The 13,982-nt window shown below is 49.5% G+C and overlaps 1 protein-coding gene across 2 annotated transcripts in view; it reads right to left on the minus strand.

Annotated features, from left to right (window-relative positions):
- Positions 1-865: 865 nt before the first annotated feature.
- Positions 866-13,982, minus strand: part of SPRED2 (sprouty related EVH1 domain containing 2) — a 115,087-nt gene continuing 101,970 nt past the window's right edge. For both annotated transcript variants that reach the window (XM_081833607.1, XM_081833608.1), the window contains exons 5-6: positions 6,184-6,333; positions 866-4,143 (exon numbers count right to left, since the gene is read on the minus strand). In XM_081833607.1, coding sequence (XP_081689733.1) covers positions 3,478-4,143; positions 6,184-6,333 — 816 coding nt within the window. In that variant the 3' untranslated portion in view covers positions 866-3,477. The remainder of the gene's footprint in view (positions 4,144-6,183; positions 6,334-13,982) is intronic.

The raw sequence follows: 13,982 nt of genomic DNA on the forward strand, positions 1-13,982 counted from the left end.
CAGGGCTCATCAAATTTCTTGAAAACATGTTTTCCATTGGATGTCTTCTTCCATGTTGGCTCTTCACCCCGCTATAATCTTTATGCCCCTCCTACTCCGAACAGATTTCGTGTTCTCTGATCATCTTTACATTAGTAACTTTACAGTTACTAATCTTTATGGCTTGTTTCTCTCCCCTTGCTTTCCAACTTCCAGCATCTCCTATTGTTTTTCACCTTTGCCAGTGGCTTGGAAGAGTTAAAACTAAGACAGGGGGCCCCTCTCCGTGTCTTTTTAAGGCCCCTGCTCGTTCTCTAGAGAGGAGCTGAAACATTCCCCTGTGACCCTTAAAAGACCCCACACTCTACTTCCTCTGAGGGATTGCCACTGTAACTTTTGGGCATCCAAAGAGCCCATTTGGAAGGGAAAGTGGTCCAGATGTCACTGAAACAGAACCACTCTGAGGAGACCAAGGGTCTTGCAGTGTTAACAATTGTTTTCTGTGAGAAACCGTCTCCCAAACTCCACACAAACCCACCCACCCGAGGTTCGGCAGGAATTGGTGGAAAACAACTCGGAGGAAATACAGCTGTTCCCTCTGAGGAGCACGCATGGGGGAAGCCAGGCCTAGGATGAGGGGGTGTTCCCGGGGCTGTGACATACAGCATTCCTTTTGCTTGAGGCATCCAAGCCCAAGGAGCTGCAGTCTCCCCTCGGGAATATGACATAACCACAGCCGGGAAGGGCCTCACAAAAACAGTCCAGTGTCCACGCGTCCTTCTCCAAAGAAAGCCCCTTCCCATCCTCTGTGCGAGAACTCTCGCGTGCGCCGAGGCTCAACCACCCCCCCCAATCTCCTGCTAGACAAATACCCCAAAGTCAACGATCTGATAGGATGTGTTTATATTTACATGGTACATTTTAAAGCAATGGCTACATTGGTCATACATATTAGAAACCATAAAAAAAAGTTAAGAACTAAAATGTACATCATACACTTGTATATATATTTTTTACACAGAGGTAAAAAGGCTTATTATAAAAAAATCAATACAACAGGGTTTTTAGTATACAGGTAAAGAATGAATTATGCTTCAGGCACTTTGTTAATGTGAGCAAATAGCTTGGGGGGGGGGGGTTGGTCAGAGGAAGCTTCCAAACAAATCTTTTGGTTAATGTTTTGTTACCACAGATACAAAAATAAAATCTGAATAATTTCTCTCAAATGATTGACGTCAGTATGGCAAAGCTGACTGGGAAAATACTACACACTGTTCAGCTGCAGTGTGGCAATTAGAGACGTATTTACATCAGTGTCCCTACGGCTTACCTTGTGCCCTTAACCGCTCGCTGCCTTCACAGACCAAAACGTATAGGCGGAGTAAGATTCACTAGCATAACTCTTCAAAGGGGTGGAAAAGGACAAGGGGTAAATAACCACTAGACAGGGACTACAAACAAAACGTGGCAGGATATGTGTGTTCCTAGTGAAATAAATAGGGGCACTTGAACTGAGGTCTAACAAACCTACATTAGTGTTGTGCTTTGTAGAGAGGAGAGACCTTGAGAAAAGGCCCTGAGGAAATGCCTCAGGATGGGGGGCTTGGTGGGGGTGGGAGCTGGTCTCTTGACAGGGTCTGGAGGCTGGCTGGAGGTTTTCTACATGTTCTCCAGGCTGGGAAGCAGTTCTCGTTTCTTCCATCACCAGACTGGCAGCGCTCTGCTCCTTTTCCAAGCAGGAAGGCCCAAACCAGTCACTCCAACAAAGGAAAAACGTCTACCAACTAACTCCTAAGCACACGGAGTATTTACACCGATGATCTGACTAAAGAGATGTGATGGGCGCTCAGATGAACTGAAAACATTCCATGAAGGTAAGCATGGCTAGCACTTTCTCAATATGATTGGCAGACTGGAAAAAAGTCCCTTTCCTTGAAGACTGCTGTCCTGTGTGCAATAGAGAAGGGATGGGGGAAGTGGAGATACAGAGAGCAGGCCATGCCCTCAGCTGGCAATTACCACAGGGAAATCATGGCGGGAAGAACAGCCAGCCTTGACAAGCCTGTCCCCTACGGTCTCCATGACGTTCTGATTGTACTATGCTAGGTACCACTCTTCACTTTTCTCCTTTCTGCAACAAGAAGATTTGGCTACTCCTTGCAATATATTAGAAAAATACTCTTTTCCAGCTAAGTAGAAGCCTCCTACATGGCAAGGCGACAGGTCGACCCAGACTGCTAACCTAACCATCTGTGCACCCGAACTGGTAAGTCTGGGATTGGAGATGCAGGAGAAAGACACTTAGGCATTGGAAGGGTTTTTACATATGGCCTTGTTTTTTTCCCCCCAAGTATAAATGAAGAATTTGGTGATGGGAAATTCAGTCCAGAATGAAAACAAAAACAGAAACCCACAAACAAAATGCAACCCACCACTCTTCAGATTTAGGACATTTAAAATGCAACCCCCCCCCCCCAGAAAATAGCCAGTGGGGGTGTGGGAGGAAGCTCCTTTAATTTTATTTACCACAACCTCAGTGTTTCTCAACTGTAACTCTTTGGAGAACACGGGTGTGTGTGTGTGTGTGTGTGTGTGTGTGCGACTAGACTATTTCGTTTGCAAAACAATGAGCACAATTTCTTAGTGTTTTCTTCTAATATTGCTAAATTTTTAGAAGTGGTGGTGACACAATTTTAAAAAAGTTCTACTTTAGGGGTTATGTGGAGGCTCAGAGAGACCTGAAATCCCCCTTCTCTAGCCCTGGTCCATGAGGATGCAATGCGGTTTAAGGAATTTTCCTGATTCACACAAGTTAATCTGAAGTTAAGGCTCAATTCTCAGTCATTTTATGGGTGAATGTTTTGCATCAGTAAATAATTGACAGAGAATGATGATGGGCTCCAGACAGAAACTGCAGCTTCATTGGGAAATTTGGCTTTACAAAAGTTAAAGCGATCTCGTTCCGGGGTAGAAGTTTGTTAACTAGCTCACCTCCTATACATAATCTGACTGCAGGTTAAAATACTTCTGGTGGGGTTTCATCGTTCTGACATTACCTATCCGCAGGAACCCGATGCTCCTTAGCGACCAGCAAGCTGAACCAAGAGAAAGAGCGTCTGGGAGAAACCAACTATAAACCCCACCCCAAACCGCCAGTTACGACTACAGGCGCCTTTGCACTGGAAGAGGTGGGCAGGAAAGACATGAAATCAACACATGTATAAGACAGATTGATTACAGATTGTTAATAATACCCGAGTGTCTGTGCGGAGGTTCCTGTCCTTCGAACACTGTGTGCGTGCGTGTGTGTCTGGGTGTGTGTCTGATGCAGAGTGGGTGGCTGGGGGAAGTGCAGAGTCCACCAGGCAGGCTCCCCAGGCTGGAATAGCTCCTCAAGGTACCAGGGAGCGGGGAAGAAGGTGAGAGTATGTCGGAGACAACAAGTTCCCTTGTGGCTGTGGGGGGAGGAGGAGGAGGAGGGGAAGGAGGGAAACCGAGTCACACGGCCGCTTTGTGCTTCCCGCCGCAGCACCTGCACAGCACTCCGCAGTGGTAGCAGGCCCGAAGGGGCAGGTAACAGCACATACAGGGGGCCAGGAAAGACAAGGCAATAAGAGCCATCCACCGGAGGCAAAACTTCTCGTCGCTAGTATCGCACGAGCACGGGTCTGTATAGTCTCCCTCGGGGTCCGACATACAGTGATAGAGCATGCTGTCCGCACACCACATACAGCTCACGCGGCGGATGCAAGTTCTCACGGAGTCGGGCGCGTCCTGACAGTGGCCCCTCCGGTTCTCCTCGTGGTTGAACATGTCCCTGCAGTACTCGCATCGGGAGCGCTCGCCGTCCTCCTTCCGCCGCCGGGACTTGCCCCGGGACGGCTGGGTCTTGATGACGCTGCCCCCGCGCCCTTTGGGGTCCTCGCCGAGGCCAAAGTCCGCGGAGTCCACGTAGGGGTAATTGTAGTCGTGCTTGGGGACCTCGCCCTTGGCGAAGCGCACGTACGAGTCGGCGTCCTCCGACGTGTCCGGGGACTTGCCCCTCACGGGCGCGTGCCGGTAGTCCTCGTAGCCCGTCAGCCAGATCTTCTCCCTCGGGTTGATGCGCACGATCTCCTCGTCGTCGTCGGGGAAGCTCACCTGGCGGTAGGGCCTCGGCATCGGCTGCCCCGGGAGAAAGGAGACACCATTTTACAGCAGCGGCAAAAACAAACAAATCCTCCACTTACTTGGCCTTGACAAAGGCATTTCTTGGGGAAAAAACGGACCCATCCTGGAATTACTGAACAGCTCCTAGGTCAGATGTGTGTTGTAAGTTGTGATTCTCAATCCGTTCCTGGGTCGGAAATCCTTTTGAGGTACTACCATACATGAGGGAACGTGTGCAGACTGTAAAAAGGCACTTTGAATTTTTGGAAGCTGAACACACCAAGAGGGAGACGCAGAACTTGAGAGGCCTCCCTAGGACCCTGCCCACCTCCCTTCAGTTACCTCCTCCCTCTAAGGGGACGATGACTGCGGTCCTGATTTCTAACAGCTTAGATTGGTTTCACCTGTTTCTGTACAGCGTGTTCTCTTTTGCAAGACCAGCTTTTTTCCCGGTGAAACAGAAAAGCACGGGAGTGTACTGCCCCTTATAAGGTATGTATGCAAACAGGTGCACACTGGGTCACAATAGAATATGCATTTTGCACTGTGGGTCATGTTCAGGAAAGCAAAAAGGGATATGAGGAGCTAGGATACAGGGGTATCTTGTCATCTGGTTGGGAAGATACAGAAAGGGTAGGAGTGCAGATCTGGAGGCTGACTGCCTGGAGTTTGAATCCTGCCAGGATCTCATAGCTGGTGAGGGGCAGGCTGGAATGTGAGCTCAAGCAGGCCAGACCCAGAGCCCCACCCCCAGCCTTCCAAACCCTCCCCTCCTGGCATTCTCCTGGAGGCGACAAAGTCATCTGGGCAGCTAGTCCTGCTATGGCTTGCAGGGAGGCCCTGTTCAGGGTGGAAGGCGCTGAAGCCATTGTTAGCAAACAGAGGCAGGTAAGCCTGCCTGGCCCAGGCACCCTCGGTGTGGCAGAAAGTGAGATTTTTCTACCTCGGAGGTCCTCTGGGGATGAAGGCTTTTTAAGGGGTAAGGAACATGGCTCTGAGTGAAACCACTAGAGTAAAATTCAGACTTTGGAATTTACCAGCAAGCCTCAGATTCTCTATCAAATAGCACAGGGCTATCATGAGAATGAAGAGAATCTACACACAGTGCACACAGAACTTGTCACCATTATTGTCATTCTAATACTGTCCTAGAATTTATCACCTGGTAATTCTATCCATCACTCTCACCAGACTGTGAGCCTCTTGAGGGCAGGGACCACGTCTCACACATGTTGCCTAATTCCTATTAGATTCCTGAGTTTCACAGACTTTGGAAAACCACAATTTTATATAAATCAAAACAAATCCTGGGAGAATAGGCTTTGCTAATTATTTTGCAAAGTAAGGACAGTCAAAAGGTCAATTCCCATCTATAGCTACCATAAAGTGATTTTTAAGAACATTTTAGTGCCAAAATATTAGGAAGCACACAATAGGATTTTTTTAGAGTTCTATAAATCTAGCTTTATGTTGAAAACAAAACTCTCACTGCCCTGTGTTCCTTTTTTTCTTTTCAAAGCAGCCTGGTGGCCACATCACCCTCTACGGGCACCAGTCCATGTCCCACAGTTTGGGAACCTGCTCCGCAAAACAGCCACTCGGTAAATATTTGTTGAATTACTGAATTCCAGATTCCAGCTACATCTCCCCAAGCAAGCCTGGGCCTGCAGCCTGTGATGCCAGGGTGCCCGAGCCAAGCGGACAGCATTCTTTAGTCCTGATCCTGGCTCCGGGCTTGCACACCAAGCCAGGAAGCCGTGTGCACAGAGGAACTCAGGAGGCAGGACGGCACTCTGGGTAAGCACATGCTTGCATCTGTAACTTGTCCCATCAAGGACTCTCTCTGAGCCCTCAGCCTTCTCCTCTATAAACCGGGGCCTCGTGGGATAATTTGTGAGGATTCAACGAGATTAAGCACAGGAAAGGTTTAGCACGGGGTCTGGCCACAGAAAACTAAGTAAGGATGTGCCGCCGCCACATGGAAGGGGAAGGGGGCTGTTCCAGAATCAGGAGCTGCCCACCCCGTGCTCTCGGAAGAACCAGACGGCTGCTCACCTGTTCGAGGTGATAGTGGTCCGTGGGGTATGAGTCATGGAGGTGGCCCAGGGTATAAATCCTCCGGTGCTCACAGGATGTGGGAGAGGAGATTGTCCGAGTAGGTTGTTCCCTCTTCTGGGAGGAATTAGAAGAACTGTCTGTAGCTGTCTGTGTAGAGGGAGGTAACCAAGAGTTAATTGAAACAAAAACAAAAACCAAACCCACATACCCAAACCGAACATGCTGTCTACCCCCACTTGTGGTGTCTTGTTGGACTTCCCGAAATCTGGAGTTTATCTTGGCTGTGGGAGGCAGAAGGACCCCTAAAGGGCCCGATTGTCTAAACATGATGTGGCAGGCTCAAAGGGCAGAGAAAGCCAGCCACCTAACCCTGGAAAGTTGGGTTTGTTTTCTCAAATGTGGGAGCAATCACCAGGCTTTGGGGAAAGGGTCTGCTACATTTGATCAGGAACGGTCACCTCATTTGTAGCCCTGGCTGCATGGGACCCTGGTGAGCAGGGGAGATGCAAACAGATAAAAACCAAACCCAAGTGTTTCTGTGTGGAGCTAATCCCAGCCTGGGAAAGTCTCAGAAATAAGGGTATCTCAAGGGTATCGTGGGCATTGGCTTTCCCGGGAGAAATTTTGTAATCTTTGGGTTGAAGGCAAGCCTTGGGGGTCACTGTAAGCTGGGAGAGAGAGAGAGAGAAAGAGAGCGAGGATCACACAGAGAATGAAGGCCCCTGTCTGTTGGTGGTGAGAGCTGCTCTCCCAGTAGAAGCAATGGGTTCAGACTGGAGGCTCTGTGACAGTGTCTTTGGAAGGTGATCAGATATTGGGATGGACTGTGGCCACCACCTTGAAAACCAGGAATCCTCAGAACCTCCTCCTCCCCTGGCTCCTTAAGAGTCACAGATCCTTTTCCCTCCCAAATTGAGGAAAAGGTTTTTCTTGTATCTAGGTGTCCTATTTCTGGCAAATATCAAGGAACTCCTCCTTGGCTCTTGCTTCTCAATCTCCTATTCCCCTTGTCTCATTTGCTTCTTTATCTCTTTATTTTACATGTTTTGTGTTAGCATCCTGTATCTTTTGGGGCGCAAGGTTAAAACAGACTTACGAAAATTATTTTTATACCCTCACCCCCCAACTTATAAAGTAATACATGCCAAGAAAAATGGGACCAGTATTTAGGACAAAGACAACCATAGTCCCATTATTCAACTTAACTACTGTTAATTTTTAAAATTTGGTGGATACGTGCAGCACTTCTTTGGAGGCCAACTCTTCAGATTTTTTTTTCTCTAATCCTGTTTGGTCCAAGTGATGCAAAGCTGACGCTGTTTCTGATCCCTCAATCCAGAGTGACTAATTCAGATATGGACTCACAGTCTTCTCTGATGTAATATGGAGATTTTTCATGGAGAGGTCAGAAAAAATGCTGTCTTTATCTTTGAAGTTAAGATCTAAGGGTCCTAGAAGTCTGGAACCCTGGTGAGGGCACAGGGAAAGAACCTTCTGAGGAGGAAGTGAAGCCAAACCAGGAGAAGGCAGCACCCCGCCCCCCCCGCCCCCTTCCCGATGCCATTCAAGCTTCTGGATCCCGACAAGCCTGAATCTTGATCTACTTTAGGCTGTCCCCAGGGTGTGAGCGAATTCCCTTGGTAACTTCAGCCAGAATGCGTTGGATTCATCACTGGGGCGCACTTTCCCCTCACTTCTGCACCAGCCCCACCCCGGCAGTCCCGCCAGCAGCACACTCCTGCCTCTCCTCACTCCTCTGCACAGCAGGGCAGTGGAACTGGGCACGCAGAGTCGGCTGCTTCTCTCCTCGGCCCCTTGGGAGCCACCCTACTGGCAAACAGCACATGCCGGATCCACTCTGGGGACGGTGCGGTCCACTTGGAGGCCCAGGGCGCCCCACCCCACCCGCCGTGGGAGGCTGTGGAGATCAGTACCCCTGTGCTTTGGTGGGACAGGTCTGTCAAATCGTGGGGTCCCCGCCTGAGCCGTCCGCTTCCCCCAGGAAGGGCATCATCACTCATAACAGGTCTCTTTTTTTTTCCCCCCTCAGTACTTCAGAACTCAGGGAAGAATTGCTATTTACTCCTCAAATCCCAGTAACTGAAAGAAACCAAACTGACACACAGGAATTCTTACTTTCTCCCAACTCTGTCCTGTTTTCTGGCTCTGCCCCACTCTCTGCTCACATCCTCAGAGGTACTGACTGCCTCCCCCTTTCCACACACAGGTGGTTGTAGATCAGCCAGAACAATAAAGCCAAGAGCTCTTCCCGGGGTCCAGCTGCGCAAGTGCAAGCCGCGTGCCAGACCTCAGCTACAGGGGCGTGGACGCAGGACGACAGGCTCCCGGCCGCGCAGGGTCCTGCTGACCAGGGCAGGCAGCCCCTGCAGAGCTGGCCTGAAATGCAGCCCTGACCCCCATGCCCACGGGGGCGTCCATACACAGCACTGCTGCGTCTAGCTCTCACGAGCCCTGCCGAGGCCCACTCTCCGAGGGATTTTGCCAAGATGAACACGAGCACAACCTCTCCAAGTAAAAAGGTGCGCCCTGCTTTAGGTAAACCCAGGAGATAGGGGATGATGTGTCATGATGCAAAGGTTTCTAAAGATCTCAATAAATACTTCCTGAATGAGTAGGGTGGGGGCCCTTCAGCGTGATTCAAATCTCAAGGGTTAAATTCTTAAGCAGCACCCCAATGATCGTCCTCTTGCACATTAGAAGCTACCCATGTACTCAGCATCATGGTCACCTTGTTAATCATCTGTTCGCCCTCCTCCACCCTATTTTCTGTGACCTATGTCCAGGTTAACAATGTATAGAAAGTCATTCTGAGCCACGAGGCACACCCGTGTTTTCCTAGAGTTCATCAGCCAACCAGCAAGGGCACCTCTTATACACCCATCCTACCTCCCTAACCCCGAACTGCCTCTGCCCACTGCACAGTCAAGTGCAAAGCTTCCTGGACCCTATCAGAAAACATGAGACTGAGCAGAGCCTTTAAATATCTCCTCATCTAACGACAAATTCGTATGGGAGCAAGAAGGCCAGAAAGCTTTGAAGCGTGTCCACAGTTCACCGCCTCCTGCAGGCAGAGCTGAAGTCCACGCCTGCACTGCTGGGGGTCTGTCTGGACTCTGGCAAGGAGAGCATGTGAGAGAGGCTGCACTGAAGCCGAGGCTTATTCCAGATCTATGGTGTCAGATCTTGCCAAGCAGTGAGTGTGACCTACAAACAAAAGCAATGTACTATCAAGGCACCTCCAAGAAACAAGGGGGGGGAAATCTGCCTTTTATCCATATGTATGCCCCTTTTCTTTTTAAAATTAAGTAATCTCTATGCCCAACGCGGGGCTCAAACTCACGATCTTCAAGAGTCGTATGCTCTACAGACTGAGCCAGCCAGGCGTCCCATCCACATGTACTGCGGAACCGACTCTCCCATAACTCTGTGGTGTCCACACACGCTGGAGAAATGCAGCCCACCTAAGCTATGCGCACGCGCACGCACACACACACACACACAGTCATAAGCAAGATTCCCGAACATGTTATTTGCATGCACAAGCAAATGACACCTACCAACCGACCAATCTGACATCGTCACCTTCAACTCGAAAACTCTGGCCGTGTTTTAAACTCCCCGTGCCCTCCAGGGGTTGTCTCTGTCGTGGGTTTGAGCTCAAGCAGAACAGAAGCAGAGGCTTCGGCGCCGCCCCCCGTGGACAGCGAGGGCCGGCACTGCTGCTGACCTGCGGGCGCTCCTGTGTAATGTGACTTGGCGAGCAGACCCAGAACCACTGCCACCTGCAGATGTCGCCTCCGAAAAATCTTGCCTCTGGCTTTGGGTTGGACTCTGACTCAATGTCCATGCCCATTATTCAAAAGATGTCCAATGAAGAAGTTTGCAACCTAATCGGAGGCACCAAACAACAGAAATGCAATGAAGTGTTCTAATGCTAAATAACAAGGTCTCAGCTCAGGAAGACTGGATGGGAATCATCCTCTAATTATAAAGTTGTGTGATTTTGTTCAAGGTAACAAGCTTTGTGTGGCCTGATGATGAAGCCCTCTAACAGGGCACAATGCTGAGACAAGACTTTGGTAAAGAAGAACCTAGACAGAACAGGAAGGTGAGAAAAGGAATGAGGGGATGGTGGAAGCAAGGGTCAGAGAGTCTAAGACGAAAGAGTGGGCACTGCCAACCTGAAAATCAAGAAAATAGAGACATGAGTGGCCTGAGCGAACCCACTTGGATCGTGGCACTCATTCCTTCCCTGGAAGGTTTTCGGGTTTGGGCTGGGTGCTCTGTGGGATGTGGGCTCAGACACACAAGGTGATACGGCAGGGGCAAGGCCAGGTGGCTTCCATCCTAGATGGGTGGACAACCCAGAACAAGGCTCAGGAAGAGAAAAAGAGGTTTAAGTTTACCAGTGAACATCTAATAAAATTCTTCAAAAAGAGCAAGCTTCCAAGGGCCAAGACTCTGCAGACATAAATAGTACTTATTTTGAGAGTTCAGTTATTTCTTGTAATTCCCCAGAATTTAACAACAAATGAAACACACTAGAGCTTCAGAAGTTGATACAGACTTTTCTTCTGAATAACTGATTTTAATGTCCCTATATCTGACAATAAATCACAATCCGAAATGCAAAAGATACTGCGCTGAGGCTGCCTGGTTTGGGTGGAAACCAGAATGAATGGGGAAAGGAGAGTAGAAGACCCGCGTCTGACGTTAAACCTGTGGCCGGCTCCCTCCTACTGCACAGGCGTATTTTATAAGACAGCATTTCTTACTCTTGGAACCTTGGCTATTCTTCCCTTTCCTTGGGTTTACCTGGAAGTTCTTGAAGCACACGCACCTGTTCGCATGCCTGGGTCCGGAGAAAGCCTTCTTCATTTGGAAGGTGAACCTCTTTGACCAAGGGAAGCTCAAGGAAGGGAGGAGGGAGAAGCACCAAGAGGCCAGAGCAGCTGAGGAGGCAGTTTGCTTAAATTACCCATCCTGGGATGGAACCCTGGCTGGTGACCAAGAGCTTTTTGGGGCATTCAGGGTGGGTCAGACCTCTGCATTTTGAAGTGAAACAAGTGTTTTCAAGGCTATGTGCATCCCTTCAGCTCCCCTTGAGTTTTCCTGCTAAATCTTTGTTTTTCCAAAAGGACCAGAATGGCGGAGGCAGCAGCAGGCTAACGCTTAAGGGTGAGGAAAGATGTGCCTGGGGCTGTTCTTTCAAGGACACTTGGAACTACTGAGGAGGCAGCTGGAGCGTCCTACTCGACTCCTTATCTGCGACTGTGAGGGGGTCGGCAACTGGCAATTTCCTTCTCCGTCTTGGGGACGGAGAGGAATGGGACAAACCCCACCTTCAGGAAGGCAAACAAGGATAGTCACTTCATCATCCCTGTGTCCCCAGGAACACACAAGCTGATAGAAGGAAACACATAGAGTCAGGAGCCAAGCGCAAGGAGCAGCCGCATCAGGAGGTTAAGAGGCCAACGTGTTTTAAACAAGGCCTAGAAAAGTGAAGGTAAGAAATGCTTAAGGAGCCAGACCATCTCACCCAGAAATCACACAGCCCTGTTAAGCACCAACTGCACTGTATCAAGAGAAGTGACTCCAGGCCAGGTTAGGCCAGGTGTCTTGGGACAAGCTGTTTGACTTCCCAGGGCCTCAGTTTCCTCATGTGTAAAACAAGGGGGAAGCATTCAGTGATGTCCGCGGTCTGACGGAGCTGTGAGCGGGCACGTGTAACCCTCCTCCCCTCCTCTTAAGAACATTAGGGGTCTGAGGGGTTTGACCACGACTGTTGTTGCCTCGCTGATTCGAGGGCCACAGGAGTCCTTCAGATTAAGGACTGCAGCCTTGGCTGCAGATGCTGCTATTTTACATCTTTAAAGGAGGCTACCTGGCAGTTATGACCGCAATTCGTAGTATTTTTACTGCAGTCCGCCACCAAAATAGATCTCAACAGCTGATGCAACCAACGCAATATTCGACCTTCTTTCCACTGCAAGGGCTTCGCATTTTGTTTTTTTTAAAAAGTATGCACACACACTAAATATAAATGTATACTATTCCTCTCAGCTTCAGGCCGGGTGACCGTACTGATGACACAAAACTCTGGGCACCTCCTGCTTCTCGGAAGACAGTAAACTGGATAGTTGAGTGCCTCAGAAGGCTCCTGGCTCAGGTGGCTTGACGAGCTCTTGTTTCTAACTCTTCAGTAAAGCACGCCTTCCCCCGGGTACCTGCTAGCCCCACAGACCTGTGGCCAGCCCTTCTTCCTTCAGTAAACTGGAAGTGGTCACCCATTTTGTCGACAGGTAGCACTGTCTCACCTGTCCTCCGGGCCTACAGAGGTTCCAGGTGTCCTCTTTCAAAAAGGCAAGAAAGCAGCCGGCACGGGCTCTTGCGTGGTGGCCCCAGCCAGCAGGCCGTGTGGGTCTACGAGGCAGCTACAGGAGCAGGCGAAAGAGACGACTTTGTCCTTAGACTCTAGGACATTCTGCTCTCTGGGACCCAGAGGATAAAGTGGGCATTCTTTCATTGTGAAGAGAACAACAAAAACAAAATTCCCACTCATTGGAAAAAAAAAAAAAAGTCTTAGGTTTCTGAATTCTGAAGTTAGGTGAAATTTTGCTATAAAAGGAAAGGACTCTGATACACCCACAGCTTGGCTTCACTGGAAGGGCTGAGGGGCTGGGAGCAGGAAGGTGGGGTTTCAGGTAACCCTGAATATGCGCTCTGTCTGAAGGAGGAAAATGGAAAGAATAGTATCCTGCCAGCCACAGCTTAAAAAGATGAGATGAGATGCATGTAAATGAAGAAAGACACAAGTGGGAGGGCTAGCAAAATACCTCTGGGCGTCCTGAAACTGAGAGCATTGCAAAGCTTTTGTTTGAGCCTTAAGACGTATTAATTGCTTTAATTTAGCCATTGTAGGTATTATGGGGGTCGAATAAAAAGATCCTCCCCTTACTATGCAATGTGAGCTTGATCATTATTGTCATTTAGAAGACAAAGCAGCTCCCACCCATCTTCTGAGACCCTGCAGCTACCCTGTGCAGTGCTGGGTGTCAGCCAGCAGCAGTTATGGGGACGCTGCTTCCTGGTGTCGACCACAAAGCATACGGCTGACCCTCCCGCCACATGTTTGCTTTTCTTAATCATCCACCATCGATCAGCTTCACTGGCTAAACTTTGTAGAAGTAGCTTACATTTTCAACCTATCTTCTTTTTTCCGTAGCCTCTCCCCATCCCACTCTGCCCCAACCCTTGACCGTTGAAGGTAGAGACAACAGAAAACATTTTTGAGCCACTGATCATCTAAACGAGACGGGGGCTTTCCAGCAGGGACCCGGGGAACCTCAGGCCTCCACTGAAGTAGTTTGGAGCCCAGGCACTCATTGAAGAGGCCGTCGTTCAGGAAGCTACTTGGGAATCTGGCATATTTAGTAAGTAACATTTACTGAAACGTATTGAATAAATACTTCCTCTTCTCAAAACTCTCTGAAAGGCGGCAGGCAGATGTGAAGTTTGCATTCTGGGTTGGCAGGGTCGGGAGCCTTGGGGATTTTATCTGCAGACGTGGAAGTGCCACTACGTCGCTCACAGGATGGCTGTGAGGCCCACGTGCGGAGGACCCGGCTCCAGGGGCAGCCCCACACCACAGCGCCTCTCCTTCCCCTCCCCTGGGCTGGCAAACAGAGGCCCGGAGGAAATACATTCACCTTCACGAGGTTCTGAGTTCCAGAGGATCAGCGATCACAGTTCACTACTAGCAGAACCAAGTCTGG

The sequence above is a fragment of the Leptonychotes weddellii genome, chromosome 10 (genome assembly GCF_054177405.1).
Source record: "Leptonychotes weddellii isolate Sample4059 chromosome 10, ASM5417740v2, whole genome shotgun sequence".
NCBI lineage: Eukaryota > Metazoa > Chordata > Mammalia > Carnivora > Phocidae > Leptonychotes > Leptonychotes weddellii.